The sequence below is a fragment of the Choloepus didactylus genome, chromosome 5, assembly GCF_015220235.1.
Source record: "Choloepus didactylus isolate mChoDid1 chromosome 5, mChoDid1.pri, whole genome shotgun sequence".
Classification (NCBI taxonomy): Eukaryota; Metazoa; Chordata; class Mammalia; order Pilosa; family Megalonychidae; genus Choloepus; species Choloepus didactylus.
In genome coordinates this window covers 1,871,944-1,891,896 of record NC_051311.1, presented here as the reverse complement: position 1 = coordinate 1,891,896, position 19,953 = coordinate 1,871,944, and the positions used below count along the sequence as shown (strand labels likewise).

The following is a 19,953-nucleotide window of genomic DNA, read 5'->3' as shown; positions in this document are numbered from 1 at the left end:
GAAGACAGATGGGAGCAGCCTGATGTGTGGACCGAGAGCCAGGCCGCGAATCAAGAGGCCTGGCTTAAGTCTTAGCTCTCCCTCTTATAATGCAACATTGAGCAAGCTGTTTATCTCCCTAGAACTTTAGTTTTGTCACCGGTAAATACAGGGACGATATAACAGGGGTGGCTGCCATACCTGATTTTTGACTGGGGCCTACACTTAGTAAAGTGAGAGTCAACTGCAAATGAAGATTTGCAGGAAATGCGATGTGACCGGGCGATTTTACCCCGGGACTGCCTTTGGAGAGGCCCTTGGGCCGCGGACGGACCCCGCAGGCAGCACTCATGGTTCTCCGTCATGGGTGGTCTCCTCCCGCCCAGCCCACCTGCCCGTCAGGAGGGCCTGTGGCAACCCTAATTTTCCAAAGACGGCTGGCTAGTCATTTACTCTTCAGTAGAAAAGAGAACGCATGTAGAAAAGACTCTTGCGGTCGGGGTTACTGCTTCTAGGGGGAGTGGCGGCCGGTAGCCGAGCCCTCAGCTCTCGGGGCTGCTTAAAGGGTACCGGCGGCGGGGGCTCTTTCCCGGAGGCGAGGGCGAGGCGGAGGACGTTGGCCAGGGTCCTCGGCGAGAGGCGTGCAAGGAGGGCGGCGATAAGGACAAAAACACTCTTCATCCAGTAGGGGTATGCGCCAAAGAGATTTATTCAGGGGTGATTACAGGTTATATAGGCTGGTAAGAGGGGCAGGGCTGGAAAGGAGGTGAAGTAGCCTAAAATGGCAATATTGAAGGGAGAGGGGCTAGGATTGGTTCTGAGAGGATTCAGGAGCCGTTGCAGCGGGCGGGGGTTGTTCTGGCCACGGTGCATGCGCGCTGGCGGTGGCAGGAGTGGCCTTGGCACCAGGGAGCGAGTGGGTAAGATAAGGAAGTGGGGAAAGGGCAGTTGGGAGAAAGGCGGTTTCCTCCGGCAAGCCTCCCCTGCCAGTGGCATTTTGGGTGAGGAAAAGGGAGCTGCCTTGACCTCGCTCCTCAGGCTCGGGGGGGCTGCAGAGGGCACTCACGCCCGTACCTACTACCCTCCCCAGGGGGTGATCAGGTCCCCTGGCCCAGGCCTGGCAAGCCGAGGTACAAGCTCAGTCCCCGCAATTCCCCTTTCTTTTCTAATTAGAGGAAGAGGCTTTACCGGAGAGGTCCGCTAAGGGTGAGGGAAGGGGGAGGTAAGGGAAGGGAAAAAGGGGTTGACGGTGGCTCAGCGAGGCTGTAGCTCAGTGTTGGTGTGGTGCCCGGGCGCTTGACAATGGCTCCGCTGCAGCAGGCTGGGCGAAGGTGAGGGGTTTAAAGTTCAGGGGTTTAAAGTTCAGGGGTTTAAAGTTCATGGGTTTAAAGTTCAGGGGTTCAAAGTTCATGGGTTTAAAGTTCAGGGGTTCAGAGAAGCTGGAACTCGAGGTGAGAGCGATGTTCAGGTGATTGAGAAGGGCCTCGCGGTCGGCGGGTTGACCGGTGGCGTTGAGGTCGCGGAGGGTTGGCTGTCATCTTGGAGTGGGGGGCGTCAGAGGTGGCGAGTCGCTGATACTGGATTTGCACGAACGAGGAAAAAAGGGCATCTGTTTGTTTTCTTACAAGCTGGACAATTTTGCGGATGATGCAGGGTCCTAAGATGAGAGCTAGAATAATTATTAATAGGGGGCCAAGAAAAGGAAGGATGTATGGGAGGATGGGAGTGAAAAAACTGGACCAATAATTGGTGGCTTCACGATCTCTTTTACGCTTTTCCAGTCCCTCTCGGACCCTTCTCAGGCTGTCCTCGACGAGACCTGTGGAATTGGCATAAACACAGCACTCTTCTCCTAGGGCAGCGCAGAGGCCTCCTTCTTTGAGGAGGAGAAGGTCAAGACCTCGGCGGTTTTGGAGCACGACTTCAGAGAGGGAATTGACAGAATTTTTTAGATGGTAAATAGCGTTTTGTAGGTGACGAATGTCCTCGTCAACAGCCGCCCTGAGGTGAGTTAGGGCGGAGCCTTGACTGGCTAACGCAGCGATTCCGGTGCCAGCGCCGGCAAGACCTAGGAGGGAGGCAATTGTAAGGACGGTGATGGGCTCTCGCTTTTGCAGAAGGGTAGGAGCTGCAGTTCTTTCCAGACGGAGGAAGAAGTCTTCTTCGCTGTGGTATAAGACCCTAGGGATAAGGACAATTAGGAGGCAAGTTTCTTTATATTCACTGATGATATTCGTGCTGAGACAGGGGGTAAGTCCTGTAGAGGAACAGAGCCATTGGGAGGAGTTATGAGGAATGAGAAATTTTGCAGAGCTGCTGGGAGATGAGTAGCTGGCACAGGCAGTGAGGTCGGGAGAGTTACTGGAGCGAGGGCGGACGCACTTTCCTGTATAGGAGACTGAATGAAAGGTTAGGGGGACGGCAGAGGTATTCCAACTGCACTCCGAGGGGCTGTCTTCTGTGCTTTCTGAAAAGGAGAGGTTGGAGGCAACGGGCTCGTACAGTGAGGAAGAGGTGGAGAGGCAGAGCCAGCAGGAGGAGGTAAAATTGGGGTTGGAGGAGTTCACTGAGGCAAAGGCGGCTTGGATGAGGCTGAGGAGGGGAGAGGAATAACGAGAAGGGGGCAGAGGAAGCTGGGGTGGTGGGGTTGGCGATGCGCTGTTGGTAGCTGAGGTGCGGCTGGTTGCTGCTGTGGAAAAAGGGGGTTAATGACTTGGTTGGAACCTATGCTAGAGGGTGTTTTTAAAGCAGTATTTTGGTATGGTTGGCTTACAGCCTCCTTTTTTATAAGAATAAGTGATTTTCGGTCGGTTCCTTTCTCATAGATTCTGAAGCCCCAAATTTGACCGAGTAACCAGGAGGGATCAGTGGGGAGCTGCACTGTAAGATTAAGATGTGTGCAGGATTCCTTACTTTCTTGGCTGAGCCAGTTAACAGTAGGGAGTTTGCACCCTGTAGGGGCCCACTTTAAGGTAAGGTAATGATTAGGAACAGGAGGCTTTCAATTAGTGGCTAATGTTTTACACCCCCAGTATGCACAGTAGTACTCGTTGGGGGAATTACAGTACGATTTTCCAGGATTTGAGGATGGGCACATGTAATATTGGGCCTGGGGATCACTTACCTTTTGAGCGCAGGTTTCTTCGACTCTGGAGACAAAGGTGGCGAAAGGCTTACTCAGCTCCTGGAAGAGCTTGGTGAATTTATTAGGCCGACAGGCAGAGCAATTGGCAAACGCGCGCAAGGCGATGCCTCTGAGGACAGTCCAGAAGGCAGCAGGGGCATTAATATAAGTAGACGCATTTAGAAACGCTCCAGTGCCCATATAGGCTTCGGGGGGATGATAGACTCCAATGGCTGCATCTTGCTCACTTTGCTTAGCTGCTTCTGCCTGGAAGTGAGCACGCCAGTCAACAAACTGACCGGGGTTAAAAATTGAACGGGCAAGCGAGGCCCAGTCTTGGGGGATGCAATAGTTCATGGCGAGATCCTGTAGTATTTGGGAAGCATATGGGCTACCTAACCCGTCCTCCTTGACGGCCTTGCGAAGCTGCTTGATAGTATCTAAGTCAATGGGATACCAGTCATGCGGCCTCTGTGGGGTGGGGGCAAGGTTAAGAGGAAAACAGCGAAAAGCACGAGAGAAAGGAGGACACGCTTGCAGAGGACTTGGCGCGGGAGTGGGGGTAGGGGGAGCGTTGCCCCAAGGATTGCCTTGAGGTGCAGAAGGCAGCCAGGGGTTGTTAGTCGGCAGGGTGGAAGGAGCGGCGGCAGCTGCCGGTAGCGGCTCCGAGGGGGAGCTCGCCGGAGGGAGAGGCGGGAGTGGGAGGCCCCAAGCGTCGCAAGATGGCGGCGCGGTAGGCGTGGCTAAGACACAAGATGGTGGATCAGCCCCGCCCTGTGAAAGGGTGGGGTTCAAGGCATAAGATGGTGGACTAGCTCCGCCCTGTGAAAGGGCGGGGTAAAGCGTATGCGGTTTCCGGCCCAGCTTAGGGCTGATGTCATCGCCAGAGCATTTCCTCCCCTCGATGGAAGAAGAAGGAGGAAGTTCGCCATCTTGGCGTGGCGCAGTGTTATTTTGCTTTTTGGGAGTCACCTCGAGCGCGTTGTTAATCTGCTCGACTAAGGACTCCGTGTCCGAGTCATGATTTGAATTAGTATCGCTATCTGAGTCTGTTGGCTGGGTTGATAGGGCCTCTTTGGATTTAACGGGGCCTCTATCAGGGGGGAGGGAGCCTTGAAGGCAGGAGCGGATGGTTATTAAGGTGGGGAGCAAGCCGGGAGGGAAGCGCTTGCTCTCATGTTCCATGGCGTTAGTGACTCGATCAATAAGGCGATCATAAGTAACAGGGTCCCAAAGATGGCAAGTGGTGAGCCATGGGTTAAAGGGCAGCAGGAGATCCCAGTATATCTGCAGCTGCCGGACAGACACTTTACAGCTATGCGTATCTAGGAGACCCGCTAGAGCACGAACTTGAGGTGCCTGACATGTAGATATACGATTACCCATAGCTGAGGGGAGAGGAGGGGGAGTTGTTCCCGAGCCGGGCCGGCCGGCTGGCAGGGAGGAGAAGGAGGAGTAGTTTATCGAGCAGAGAGAATGAGATAAACTGTGGCTGCAAGGCCGAAGGAGACGGCGAGAGCGGAAAGCAGGACCCTTTGGCAACGAGAGCAGTCAGGGGGGGCAGTTGCAAAGAGGCACACGGCACCAAATGAGGAAATAAAGATACAAAGAACTACAGCAAAGTAATGGAGGGGAAGAGGGAGAGTGTTAGGAGGAACGGGGGTCATAGAAGTGCGCATACAAGAGGACGAAGAGAGCGTGGGGGAAGGGAGGAGTTCCTACTGGATGAAGAGAGCGTGGGGGAAGGGAGGAGCGGCTTCGGAGCAAGGAACCTCCCACGGCTCCGGAAGCGGCGAGGGAGAGGCGGCCCTACCTTGCAGGCGAGGAAACGGGAAGCTGGAGAGGCGTCCGGGCGAGCGAGTGACCTGCCAAACTGTCGTGTGGAGACGTTCCTCACACGGGGCACCAGTTGCGGTCGGGGTTACTGCTTCTAGGGGGAGTGGCGGCCGGTAGCCGAGCCCTCAGCTCTCGGGGCTGCTTAAAGGGTACCGGCGGCGGGGGCTCTTTCCCGGAGGCGAGGGCGAGGCGGAGGACGTTGGCCAGGGTCCTCGGCGAGAGGCGTGCAAGGAGGGCGGCGATAAGGACAAAAACACTCTTCATCCAGTAGGGGTATGCGCCAAAGAGATTTATTCAGGGGTGATTACAGGTTATATAGGCTGGTAAGAGGGGCAGGGCTGGAAAGGAGGTGAAGTAGCCTAAAATGGCAATATTGAAGGGAGAGGGGCTAGGATTGGTTCTGAGAGGATTCAGGAGCCGTTGCAGCGGGCGGGGGTTGTTCTGGCCACGGTGCATGCGCGCTGGCGGTGGCAGGAGTGGCCTTGGCACCAGGGAGCGAGTGGGTAAGATAAGGAAGTGGGGAAAGGGCAGTTGGGAGAAAGGCGGTTTCCTCCGGCAAGCCTCCCCTGCCAGTGGCATTTTGGGTGAGGAAAAGGGAGCTGCCTTGACCTCGCTCCTCAGGCTCGGGGGGGCTGCAGAGGGCACTCACGCCCGTACCTACTACCCTCCCCAGGGGGTGATCAGGTCCCCTGGCCCAGGCCTGGCAAGCCGAGGTACAAGCTCAGTCCCCGCAGACTCTCTTTGCTATTCCTTATTCTTTAATCTTCCCCTTTAAAATATCAGAGGATAATGCTCCATTTCTATACCGGACTCAACACAGACAACACAGCGAGCAGGACGTGGAGCGCTATCTTCTGATTATAAAATGGCCGATACGTCTTCTTTTTTATTATTATGGGTCTGCTCTATTGTGTCGTCTCGGTTTTAATATCGGAGACTGCAAATTCGAAAGGCATTTATGCAGCTAATTACCCACAAACGTCGATACATTCTGATGGACATCTTTAAATATTACACTAAACAGGAGCCAGCCTCGATTTATTGAGGGATGTGTGTCACTAAAAGACACGTCTGTTTTAAAGACTACACACTCGCAGTGCATCCTCACTCTAAGTGGCAATGGATGGTGGCTTTAACGTTCCAGACCAAGCTTGGTGTAAGGCGAGAATGATTTAACACTGACATGAACCGGCTTTGCGAGTGAGCCCGCGTGGAAGTGTGATGTACTGAAGGGCTTTTTCACACAATCCTGGTGGAAGTTCAGCTTTAACTTCCCAAGCTGGTTGTTGCTGAGTCCTATCTGGGAGTTCTGGTCAACCCTCTGGGTCAGCCTTGCTTGGGGTGTCAGGTGTGCAGCAGCATCTCACCTGGCCTCACCTGCAGCCAGACCAGCAGGTGGCACACATGGGGCAGGAAGGAAAGGAGCAGCGGCACCCACTCATTTAACGACCAGCCTGGTGGACGGAGTCAGAGGCCCTGACCGACCCCCGTGTGTGACCGATGTCACCAGCAGTTCACCAGCCTCTCACCACACTCCAGATGACGGACCCACCATCTTCCAGGAGCCAGGTGAGCTGGCCCCACACAGCACAGGACTGAGAGGAAGCGCGGATGCAGGGGTGGGGGCTTCCTCACCCGCCCCTCACCCACACAGAGGGTGGGAAGGAAGACTGCGCTTGAGACCCAGACGGGAAGAGAGGGGTTTGTTGCATTGTTTTGCTTTTAAGTTGTAGAACTTGGCTCTCTACCACTCAGGCACATCTCTCCTGTATTAGTTAGGGTTCTCTGGGGAAAGAGAATCAAGAGAATCTATAAATATAAGATTTTATAAAAGTGTCTAACGTAACTGTGGGGATGCACGAGTCCAAATTCCGTAGGGCAGACAGCAAACTGGCTCCAATGAAGATGTTCAATGAACTCCTCAGGAATGAACTGGCAACTTCTACGAACTCCTCAGGAAATGCTTCTCTGGTCAGCCGAAGAGGAAGTGCAGGTCCTCTCTCTGTCTCACTTAAAAGTCTTCAACTGATTGGATTAAATCCAGCTGATTGAATTTTCTCCTTATGGAAGACACGCCCTTCATTGACGTCATCAGTCACAGCTGCAGCCAATTGACTGAAGATTTACTAAACCAGCCTTTTGGTTTATTAACCAGCCACAAATATCCTTGCAGTTAGTCCAGTGCTTGCTTGACCAGACACCTGGACACCATCACCTGGCCAAGTTGACACATGAACCTAACCATCATATCCCTTTTCCAAAATCTTGAGCAATGCAACATTAATCACTCTTGAGGGAGCTCAAAGAAGCCGACAGGCAGTCATCATGGGAAAATGGTGAAAGTTTAACAGGACAAACACAGGCAGACCCTTTTAATGTGCAGCGATCGGGCACTTAGCAGGGGTGTGCTGGGTTCTCAGCTGACTGAAGTGGCTCGCAGCTGAGCTGTAACCCAGGATCCCAGGGTCAGTGTAAATTGAGGGTGATGAGTGGAAGTCAGTGCTGGGGAGAATTGTAGAGTAGAAGTCCTACCCCCATGTAACGAGGAAAAGTTGCATTGAACTTAGAGTAGTTTATGGTCTTATCGCATTAAACATTCCTTTCCTGGGTTCCAAGAACAACCAGCATGTTGTGGAAATTGTGCTGGAGATGGACGGCTCTCGAGACCCTGGGGGGAAGGGCATGGTTGGGGGGAACCGCGTGTAAGACTCATGAATTCATGAGGAAGGCTATTATCAAAGTGTCAGTGAAGACACTCTGAGCATCATTCTGGGAACTCCTTAAAAAAGCATATTAATTTAAATATACTCTAGGTTCATGGTTATTAGAATTTTAAATTTTAGATATTTGCTCCTGAACAGTGGCTGATGTTTAATTCTTATCTTTGTTATATCATAATGGAGAATACAATTTTTAGCCCACTAATGAATAGTTTTCAAATTTTTGAGGTACAAATGACACACAGTAAACTTCAACTTAAGGGTACAATTTGAAGATTTTGACATGTGTATACAGCATCACCAGAAACAAGAAGATGCAAATTTGCTAAATTGGTAGCTCTAATGGCTTTTTTTGTGGATTCATCAGATGATCATATCGTCTGTGAATACTCTACTTCCTGTTTAATCTGGATGCCTTTATGTGTTTTTCTTGCTTTATTGCACTGGTTGAACATCCAGTTCAGTGTGGAGTAGAGGTGGTGACAGTGGGCTTCCTTGCCTTGCTCCTGATCTTAGATGGAAAGCTTTAGGTCTTTCACCTTGAGTAGGTTGCTAGCTGTAGGTTTTTCATAGATGCCCTTTATCATGTTCTGGAAATTCCCTTCTATAACAAGTGTTCTTAGAGTTTTTGTCATGACTGAATGCTGAATTATGTCAAATTTTTTGTGTTTTTTATTTTATGTAGTGAGATCATTGTTTGGTTTTCCTTTTTTATTCTATTAAGATAGTGAATTGCATCAAATGATCTTTAAATATTAAATGAACCTTTCGTTACTGAGATAAATCCCACTTGGAGATGGTGTCTCATCTTTTTTACATATTGTTGGATTCCATTTGCTAATATTTTGGGGGAATTTTTGCATCTATGTTTATGAGGGTTATTGGTCTGCGGTTTTCTCTTAATCTCTTTTTCTGACTTAATTTCAAGGTAAATATCACTTGTCTTGTAGAATGAGTTGGGTAGCGTTCTGTCAGCTTCAGTTTTCTAGAAGAGTTTGTGCAGAATTGTTATTATTATTCCTTAAAGTGTTTGGCAAAATTCTCCAGTAAAACCATCTGGGCTTGAAGGGGTTTTTTTTAAGGATTCTAATTATAAATTCAATATAATTAATAATTATAGGACAATTCAAGTTATCTATTTCTTCGTCAGCGGACTTTGGTAGTTTGTGTCTTTCAGTGAATATGTCCACGTTATCTAAGTCACTGAAGTTTTTGACAAAGTTGTCATTACCCTTTTAATGTCCATGGACCGTTAGTGCTGCAACATCTCTGATTTCTGCCGTTGGTCATTTGTAGATTTTCTCTTTTCATGATTATTGTGGCTAGATGTTCATCACTTTTATTTATGTCTTCAACAAACAGCCTTCTGCTTCTTTTCATTGATTCTTTTCTATTTTATTGATTTCTGCTCTTACCCGATTTATTCATTCCTTGCTGAGAAATCTTCTCTGATATGAATATAGCTGCTCCACCCTTGTTTTAATTAGTTTTAGTATGGTATATCTTTTCTAATCTTTTTGCTTTTAACCTTTTTGCATATTTATGTGAAGTGCATTTATATGAAGTGGGATTCTTATAGACAGCTTATGATTGAGTCCTGCTTTTTTATCCAGTCTGACATTTTCTGCTCTTTAGTTGCTGTGTTTAGACCATTTATATTTAATGTGATTATTAATATATTTAGAACTTAATCTACCATTTTTCTATTTGTTGTCATATGATTGGGTTTAAATCTACCATCTTGTTATTTTTTCTATAAGTCCCATCTGTTCTTTGTTCCCTTCCCCTCTTTTTCTGCCTTTTTTTGGATAAAGTATTTTTATGATTACATTTTATTATATTTGATCACTTTTAAGGGTTTACTAACTATATCTGTTTGTTTTGTTTTGTTTTTTCTTATCATGGCCTACTTCCAAGTGATTTATACCACTACTGTTTTTCCCCTTTGTTTTATAGTTATCATGCTTTATTTATATATATGTTATAAAACCCCAATATATAATTATTAGGTTTACTTTAAACAATCAATTAGCTTTAAGAGACTTAGAAAAATAAGAAAAAGTCTCGTATATTTACATATCATATTTACATAGCTTTGTGTAGATCTAGTTTTCAGTCTGCTTTCATTTTCTTTCTGCCTGAACTACTTTCTTTAACATTTCTCATGGTGTGCATCTACTGGTTATGAATTCTTTCAGCTTTTGTGTGTCTGGAGAAGTAGTTACTTTACCTTCATTTTTGAAGGATTTGCTGAGTATGGGATTCTAGGTTGATTGTCCCCTGAACCTCCATTCTGTATTTTAAAGATGTTGTTCCACTGCCTTCTGGCTTACGTTATTTCTAAAAAGAAGTTTGCTGTAGTCTTATCTTTGTTTCTTTGTATTTAATTTTTTTTTCCAACCACTTTTAAGAATTTCTCTTTATCACTGCCTTTAAGAAATTTTATTATTAGATGCCTGGGCGTAGTTTTCTTTATGTTTCTTGTGCTTTGGATTTGTTGAACTTTATGGATTTGTGAGTTTATAATTTTATATTAAATTTGGAAAAATTTGCACCATTATTTCTTCAAAATTGTCTCTTTTCTTCTTCTGGAACTATAATTACCTGCATGTTAGGCCATTTGAGATTGTCTCACAGGTCACTGATTGTCTATTAATTTTTCATTTGGTCTTTTTTTTAGCTCTGTGTTTTATTTTTCATAGTTTCTGCTGTTGTGTCTTTAAGTTTGCTGATTGTTTCCCATTGTGAGAAATTTAGTTTCTTTTTTATCTAATAATTAAAATATAATAAAAATTTAGACTCTTGTATCTTTAGTTTTCAAATTTGGATGGTCATTGTCCACTTATTGTGCTTTACATGATATGCTTTATCTTGATGATTTAAAATGCAATTGCAACTCTCATCAATTTGATAATACAAGATATTTGTATTGGGCCCCTACCTTTCCCTTTTTCCTTAGTTGAGACTTGTGAGTAGGTACGCTGACATGTTTGGTTTGTAATACTGTCGAAACTGGTTTATGCTATGTGCAAATTACAAATTCTTAAACCAATATGGTTATTTATAAATTGCATGTTCCTAGAAATTTTGAAATGAATATGCTATTTACTTATGCCTAGTTTATCTTATTTTAGAAAAGATTTGGAGAGCTAAAGGGAGTAGATTAAAGGAGTGCTTGTTCTTTTAGGCTGTGTGAGACCTTTATTTTCTAATTCCATTGGCGTTTAACTTTTAGGTATTCAGAGGCTGACTATCTTCAGATGATCACAACCATACAGAACTGTCCCTGGAAACGGCGAGCAGAAGAATATGAGAATTTCAGGTAAAAAAAAAAAAACATGAATAATACAAGATTAAAATGTTTTGTGCATCTGCTCTGCAGGGAAAATAGGCCCCATGTTGGGGGGTGAAAAGGAGAAGGTGCCCACTGGCGAGCTTGCCCTGACGCCAAGACCCTTTCCTGACGGCGTTTGGTAACATCACCCTCACCCGCCCCTCCATCTCCAGCCTTGCCCCATAGAAATTTATAATGAGGTTACAGAATTACAAAAAAATTCTTAAGCCCAAATAACAGCTTGTATTGAATGGCTGTTGGCTGCTCTCTCACGTGCCATTTGCACCCAGTATCTCCGTATGCGCTGTAAATAAAATGTAATCACATTTACATGTTTTAGAATGTTTGGAAAACAGAAGAAAAGAATCATCCGTAATCCCATCACTTTGGAACAAAAAAAGAGCTATTTTCCTTTCTACATATTGTCATCCAGTTTTTTAACACAAGCAACGTTCGGGAGCAGGCATTGTTCAAAGTAGGAACAGGGAGGACGCGGGCACCTGGCAAGGGGGGTTGTCAGCCGGTGCCCACTGAGCCGTCTCTGTGCTCAGTAACGGGAAAGGGGCCTGGGCAAAGCCACAGACCGTGGGGGCTGCAGGGCCGCTGGCTGCCACCCTGACGCCCACACAGCCGTGGGCTGGGCCTGGGGTCCCGTGTCTCCCGTGGGGGCTGCTCGGCTTTCGCTGCCCCTCTGAGATGGGGCTGGGCCCCAGGTTTTGCCCTGTGCTGGACTGCTTCATGGGGTTCCTCTCCAGAGAAACGGCTCCATCTCCACCTGCTCATCTTTCCAGAGTTCTCTTTTTGCACTTAGTCTTGAAAACTCTCGTTGTGCTCTCCCCTAACATAGTCCAGGAAGGACCCGCCCCTGAGGCCTACTCACAGCGGGAGGAAGGGCAGCTCCTGCTGCTGGCTCAGGCTGCCACACTCCCCTCCAGGCCCACGGCCCAGGTGTGGGTGCTGCCCATGGCCCATGGCCCAGGTATGGGTGCTGTCCATGGCCCACTGCCCAGGTGTGGGTGCTGTCCACTGCCCACGGCCCAGGTGTGGGTGTTGCCCACGGCCCAGGTGTGGGTGCTGCCCAGCCTTCCCAGCTGGATGTGAAGGTCCTGGTGCAGGAGGCCAGCCAGGCTCACCCCAACAGCGGCACCCCCCCGCCGGATTGGTGAGTACCCATGGTCCGACTTCAAGAAGCCTCCGGACTGTCAGCCCAGGCCTGAAGGAAGAGGGGTACACCGAGGGCCAGTGCAGGGCGGCGAGCAGTGGTGTGGGCCATCGGAAGTCAGGTGGGGGCTGCTTCCCTGGCTGCAGTTGGTCTGGAGCCAGCCTCCTGAGAGCAGCGCACGAGGCAGAGATGTGTGCCAAACGTCCGTCGGAAGGCATCGCGGGCCCCCGAGGCTGTGAGGAAGCAGGACCAACCCTGTAGGAGGAGACTGGGGAGTACCCGGGGCTGCGTTTCCTCACGGGGCACCTGCCTGTTCGAAGCAAAATCCCGACGGACAGGCAGGGGGCTTTGCAGGCCGTTCGTGGCTTCCCCGGATGGGGCACTGCCAATGCCAGGGCCGCCACGGAAGGAGCTGCACCCTAGGAAAGGCCCGGCCTCACCTGAGCTCGGAAGCTCTGCCCACAGCCCCGATGCTGAGAGCAGCTGGTCCAGCCTCCCTCGGTGCCTCGGTGGCCTCGGCGGCCTCCACCCACAGCGCCTGGCTCCTCAGAGGCCTTCCCGCCCCCCCGCCCCAACCTTCACAGTCAAAGCTTCACGAGCCACCGCTGCAGCTGAGGACAGACAGGTGCAGACAGACGGCTTTGCCTGCCTCAGTGCACGTCACTGTTAAAGGTGTGGCGGCCGTGACCATTGACATGGGTGACTTACGCTTGGCTGTCATTCATGCGATGTTTATTTATTTACTTAAATATTTGCTATAGTGTAAAGCTCTTTTTATGGGCATATTGTAAACTAAATTATACGAACTCTCAACAGAGTCTGTGCAGTTAAATCGTTATCAAGGATCCACTTTCCTAAATATCTGCTAAGATAGCTGGCCAAATCTGGGGAGTCTCTGGCTTATTTATAAAGCTGGTCTTATGGAAATTTCCCCATCGTAGATGACAAGCAGCTAAGCAGTTTTCCATTTCACTTATTTATATGCAGCCTTTAAAAAGGTGTAATGCTCGTGGAGCAGCAATTACAAGTTCTGAAGAATACGACCAAGTGAGTTTATTCTGAATCCATCTCCAACCTGGTTGTTGAAAACTCCAGGCTTGACACCTGGGGGCTATTTGAAATTATGGGGCTCCTGTGGTCACATGATTTAAAAGTAGGTCCCCTAAAGATTATTTTTCTTACATAAATATGCTACTTGCTAGGAAAAGGGGTAAACTGTCCAACAAGCATGTGTTGATGTTTACCATGTTGAAGCACCAAAGCCCCCCACCACCACCAACCCACCCAGGACGTGGCTCCACAGACAGACGACAAGGGCAGCACCTGGGCCTTGTTGAATTCTGGTTTTTTCATCGCAGGAGAAGGAGTCAGAGACAAGTGGGAAATTGGGGTCTGGTTGACTGTGATACTGACAGAGAGAAAGCTGTCGAAGAGAAGGTGACTTCAAGAAGATAAGCCAATCTTGGACAGGCTGGGTTTGTGCTGACACTGAGATAAATATAAATATAAATGTGGAGAGAAAATTGTCTCTCCCAAGAAGCAAAAGCTGCTGCTGTTTCTCTTTACAACTGGCTTATGCAAGAAAATACGGCCTTCTGAAAACCTGGCTTCTCAGCAAGCTCTTTCCCTCGCTGTGGTAGCGCATCCTCTTTCTATCGATTCCTGGGCTTTTCTTCACTCGGCGTTTCGTTGTGGGTGGGAGAACATGGAGCCTGGGGTTTGCACCCCAACTTCTCTGTGCCTTTCCTGGAGACCCGGGGGCTGTGACTAGCAGCTGCCGTGGAGGTCCCCCGAGGTAGGATGTGGCATCTCAGGTACGTTCTGGGAAGATTTGCCCCTTCAGATTCTCAGGGAGCCCGACCCGGACGGCCCCGAGTTCTGCTGAGGCGTCGCCCGGTCTGAGGCTGTTGGCCGTGGACTCGTCCCGCAGGTGCACTCACCACGAGCCCCTGAGCCAGCACAGTTGTCCCTCTGAGCCCCGGTTCTGAACTGGTGTTTCTGTGGGCTCTGAGCCAAACCTAATCAAAGGGGAATTTAAGTAAAAGTTAAGGATGTGCAACCCCCGGGCTCTTTTCTTGCACCCGCTTCGTTTATACAGTTGCACGGTCAGAAATGCGCGGCGTCCCCTGCTTGTAGAGCGTTTCCTCCATCTCCGGGTCCCGTCCCCAGCACAGCCTGGGCCACGGGGAGACTTTGTGGAAACACTGCCTGGATTTAGGTCTAGGAGACCCCTGCTCTTCACATTCTCTACTTCCCATTTTTGGAAGCTGAGGGGTTATCGTTTGCGTGAGTCACTGCGATATTTTAACACTGAGATGCCTGAATTTAAATCAAACGCGGTGTGCCAGGCCCGTCCCCCCCTCGCCTCCCCCACCGCTCGAGGGCTCTGGACACGCGGGGCTCGCAGGTGCGATCCCGGGAGACGGTCCTGGCTCGGTCACTGGTGGCAGATCCCCAGGTAGCTTGCGCTGTAATGCCGGCACTAGCTTCCTCGAATGGTTTTCCAACTTAAAGGAGCTCTATTCGCTTGTGGAGCCAGTTACAGGAACCCCTCAGGTACACAAGCCACAGCGCTTCATTTCCATTTTAACGTTCACATTTCTTTCCAGAAATTCTCACACTGTTGTTTCTTTTTTCCTTTTCTTTTGGACCCTCTAACACCATTTGATTTCTTTAGCCATTGCCATGTTTCATAAATGCAAGTTGGGATCCAAGATGAATGAACTATCATCTATTTTCAAAAAATTTAGCAACAGTAAACAGTGCTATTAGGTGAAAGCACAAGTTTAAGACTTACGTAAATGAGATGCCTTTCAAATTACTTGTAAAAAACAGATATTTCGTGCCTGATTACTTTGCTAGAGATAACTACTACATGGAAACAATACTATTAAATCTCAAATTATCGCCTTGGGTTTGATTAAATTAAAATGTCTTGAAAGTCATTACTGTGTCCTCCTTCTGTGCTGGATATATATATAAAAAATTGCAACACTGCATTTGTTAATTCATTGTTACTTCCAAGATAGCAGCCAGTGTATTGCTTTCATTTTCATTTGCGCTCCTTGGAAAAAATAGTATGGCACAAAATAAACTTACATACCTCCATACATGTATTAATTTTTTATTATATGACATTTGCATTACGAAAACAGCATCATTTACTGACTTAGCTTTGTGAAAGGATATAAATTCTGTAAATTAATCAGTAGATAAGTAATTGATTTATTTTTCTAGAAATCAGAACTGGGCAACAAAACTTAGTTTAATCAACAATGTTTCTCTGTCTTCTGAAAGATTTCTCCAAAAGCAACAGTTGCAACAGATGTGGTGTGATTTGGGCTGGCACTTACGGAGCTGACTCTTTGTTTCACTTAGTGAACTTCATTATTTCCCAGGTATTTTGCTCTGTAGCACCGGTTTCTGGGAGGAAGCCCAAAGCACCTGCAGTAGCATCTTGATTATCCAAGACCACATCCATGTTTCTAGCTGCCATTCCCTTCTCCCCAGTCCCTCAAGGTGTTTGCTCTTTGGGATGCACACCCTGTCCGTGTTGAGGCTCGCTGTGATCAGGTTTTAGTTTTATTTTAAGAAGGCTTGTGTACGTTCTGATAGGTGTTTTGGGTCAGTTGGCAGGTTCAAAAAGCTTCTTTCCCTTGTTTCCTCAGCTTCAAGACCATTTTTCACTGTTAATATCCTGTCATATCGTCTTCCACAATACGTCTGTGCATTGAGAGGAACGAGCAAACCCCCTGAGCCACTGCTGCTGCCGTGCTTCATAATACACACCGGCTCTTGCACATTTAGGACTATTTCCTCTCCCTGATATTTGCCATAAAAAATGCACCAACCCCACATGGGATTTGCTAGTCTTTTACATTTTATTTCAAAGTAGCTCCCGGGTTGTCTTCAGTGTTCTTTCCTATTGCTTTGTTGTTGTTGAATTAGACAAGTTGTGGGTTTACAGCACACTCATGCATGAAATACTGTAATTAACATGCAGCACTGGTGTGGAACATTTGTTATAATTGATGAAAGCTCCTTTTTATAATTGTACGATTAATTATAGCTGTGGTTTAACTTGGGGTTCTCTGCATTGTGCGGGTTCCTGGATTTTTTTCTCTGAACTTTTACACCTGTTGGCTTTGATCCCATGAGGATGGTCTCCTCCTACGGTGCCCTGCCCTTCGACCCCTGCCCCTCGGTTGCTTGTGGTGCCCTCATGGTGATGGTGCGCCCCGCTGCTTACACACTGGCGGAAGTTTCCAGTACATCGGTTCTTTTCCAGTGTCCTTCACCTCTGGGTTTTAGGTTTCAATTGACTTCATGTGCTCTGCTTTGATAATCATATTTCTTCATATTTTCTTTTTTCCTTGATTTCAAATATATGAGCTGATCTTTCATACACACAAAAAAAGCCAGTTCATGCGTTATCTATTAGGGGAAAACCTCAGCCAGCTGAGGTGCTTTTCTGAGTTTGGTCTTTATTAATTCCCTCTCTCCAGGCTGAAACCTGTGTCGATCCTGTATTGAGCACTGGATCACATAATGCTCCCAGACTTTTCTACGGCCAGATTTGAAACAGAACTTTGCGTGGGTTGAGCTTTACCTAGGAGCAACCCTCAGCAAAATGCCAAGTGTGTGAAGGGTTTGTGCATGTGTTTTTCCTTGCACATGTGTTTCAGAGTGCATTGAGCATCGGCCCTGTCTTGGGGCCTGGGAAGCTCTGTCCTCCCCTCCCTGCCCCCTCCCTGCACCCTTGCTCCTTGCCATGGGCCTCAGGGCCCAGGGATGCCATGCTGTGCAGGTTTCCACAGCCCCAGATGCTCTTTCCATCCACCTCCCTGGAAACCCCGGGGTCGCTGTGCCTGAGCTCAGCCGGCTAGGATGAGAGAGATGAGCAGACCTGCTCGAGATGAAGGAGCCAGCACTTACTCAGAGCTGCTGTACGTGCCACACAAAGCCTGGTGCTTTCAGGTGAATCATCTCATTTAACCCGCACAGCAATTGTGAGTTTCAGATCAAACTCCCCATTCCACGATGAGCCACAGAGCCTGAGGAGGTTTGCCACCTGTCTCCTTGGCAACATCTCTTGGGCTCCCCACCGACATCTCAAAGTCAACATGAAACACTCGCTCCTCCTTCCAGAACCCACTCCTCCTGGTTCCGTGCTCTCCAGCTTGGTCAAAGTCCCAAGTAGAGCCGACCGTCTAAGCTGGACACTGGACGTCAGCCTGCCCTCGGAGTTCCCCTCACCCCACATCCAGCCGATGGCCCCAGCCTCCCTCCAAGTCTCTGGCAACCACTCATCTATTTTCTGTCTCTAAGGATTTGCCTTTACTAGTCATTTTATGTAAATGGAATCGTGTAATACATGATGGCTTCTTCCACTTAGCATAACGTTTTCAAGGTTCTTCCGTGTTGTGGCACGGATCAGTACTTCCTTCCTTTTTATTGTTGAATAATGAATATCCCATGGCATGATGGATGTACTATATTTTATCTGTCCTTCAGCTGATGGAATTTGATTTGTTTCTACTTTTCAGTTATTATGAATAAGCCTGCTATGAACATTTGTGTTTTCATGTGAACATAAGTTTTCACTTCTCTTGGGTATATACCTAGAAGTGGAATTGCTGGGTCATATGGCATCTGTATGTTTAACATTTTGAAGAACCCCCAAACTGTTTTCCAAGGAGGCTGCACCATTTTATATCCCCACCAGCAACAAGTGAGGATTCTAATTTCTCTCTCTCCTTGCCAACACTTGTTATTGTCTGTCCTTTTTTTTAACCATCCCAGTTGGTGTGAGATGATATCTCTTGGCTTTGATTTGCATTTCTCTAATAACCAATGATGTTCAGCACCTTTTTGTGTGCTTATTGGCTATTTGTATATCTCTTTGGAGAACTGTCAGTTCAGATCCTTTGCCCATTTTAAAATTGTTTTTTTTATTGTTGAATTATTAAAGTACTTTATATATTTTGGGCACACATCCCTTATAACATAAATGATATGTGAAATTTTCTCCTATGTGTGGGTTGTTTTTTTTTTTTACTTTCTTGATCGTGTCTTTCGAAGCACAAAAGTTAGTTTTTTTGGAGTCCAGCTAGTGTATTTTCTCTTTTGTCGCTTGTGCTTTGGGTGTCCTGTCCAGGAAGCCGTGGCCCATGCCAAGGTCACGGAAGTCTGCTCACATGTTTCCCTGTGGAGGTTATGGTTTGAGCCCCATGTGCACATCTGTGATCTGTGTTGCGTTAACCCCTGGATGTGGTGTGGGGAAGGGCCCACCTGCGTTCTGCTGCATGTGGAGATCCGTCGTCCCAGCATCAGGGTTGAAACGACTGTCCCCAGTGCATTCAGCAGACTTGTTGAAAATCAGCTGACCGTGATGGAGGGGTGTGACGCCACACTCTCTGTTCTTCTCTGCTGGTCTGTCTGTCTGTCTTTCCACCAGTGCCAGGCAGCCTTGATCACTGTAGCTTTGTAGTAAGATCTGAAATTGGGACGTGTGAGTCCTCCTCTACACCTTACATTTCCAGTCCCCCTCGGAGGATACAGTTCTCCAAAAGTGTGGGTTCCTCCATGCCTCGTTCTCCCTCCAGGCAGCTTCTGCGATGTTGGCCCTTACTCCTTCCATCGCTTCTCATTTCTCCTTTCATTTCAGCCCTTGCTTCATCGCCCTTGTGTCTTCTCTGCTCCTGCGCCCTGTCTGGGGGTCTCTGGTTTATACCTGCATTTAATGCTAAGTCGGTGCTTGCATGTCTCCAGCATTATCCAGGGGGTGGTTTTGCTATTATGCAGATGTAAATGTCATGTTTCTTTGGGGACACTGAAGAAAATTCTGGGGTTGGAAGGCAGGAGCAAAAGGTCTGAAGGAAGGACGGCATCGTGCTGAGAGCCCTCCTGTGGCCCACCGCAGCCCCGCAAAGGGGCCCAGCAGACACGGAGCGGGAACTTGGGGTCTAGCCGTGGCTCTGCCCGGGCCTGGCTCTGTGTTTCCCTTTCTGTAAAGTGAGGGGCTGCAGGTTGCTGCCGTGACCGCAGGTTCTGCCTTGAAGGCTGCGGTTGACCTTCCTCCTCTGGAGACACCCCCCACCCAAATTGTGGGAAAGGAAAGGAGTCCGGTTTCCGTCTTCTCTCATCACGTGTCAGAAGCAACAGAGATGTGCTCATGTGGACAGACACCTCAAGGTGGATCTAGCAACAGCAGGTCTGTATTGACTTTTCAGTGTACGCAGGGAGCTGGGGTGGAGTGTACGTGATGCTCTTCTGTTCTCCTGGCGCTTTTCCTTGAGTGCATGTGGTCGCGTGTGGCATTTTTGCAAGGATAGAGGACGACCAGTAAAAGGCCAAATACGGGTGGACTGAAGGCTCGCTCTCCAGATTCAGAGGAGGGCAGGTCCCGAGGGAACGGGGCTGTAGGGGAGAGTTTCTGGACAAGGAGAGGCTGGGCGAGTCCAGGCCGGAGGTGAGGTGGGGCACAGGGGGAGAGGCAGAAGCCAGAAGGGAATGTGGATGGAGAGGGTGGATGGACAGAGGTGGATGGAGAGCAGTGGACAGAGAGCGGTGGGCACAGCCCCCCACAGTCCCACGAGGAAGGTGTGTTGGCCACTTTCGGGCGGCTGGTGCCACGTCACAGGCCTCAGAACCTCAGTTTCATCTTGTGAGCGGTGGTCGAGCAGTGGCTATCCTGGCTGTAGTGGTGAAAAACCCCTTTGCTCTCACCCTGAGGGGACGTGACCACTTTATGTTCCCACTTAACCAACAAGGAGGTGGGGCCTCAGCGAGTGGGTGA

The 19,953-nt window shown here is 48.3% G+C and overlaps 1 protein-coding gene across 1 annotated transcript in view; it reads left to right on the top strand.

Annotated features, from left to right (window-relative positions):
• Positions 1-19,953, top strand: part of ST8SIA6 (ST8 alpha-N-acetyl-neuraminide alpha-2,8-sialyltransferase 6) — a 104,267-nt gene that overhangs the window by 66,635 nt on the left and 17,679 nt on the right. Inside the window, 1 exon segment of the mRNA XM_037837381.1 lies at positions 10,895-10,981. Within this exon segment, the coding sequence (XP_037693309.1) occupies positions 10,895-10,981 (87 nt within the window).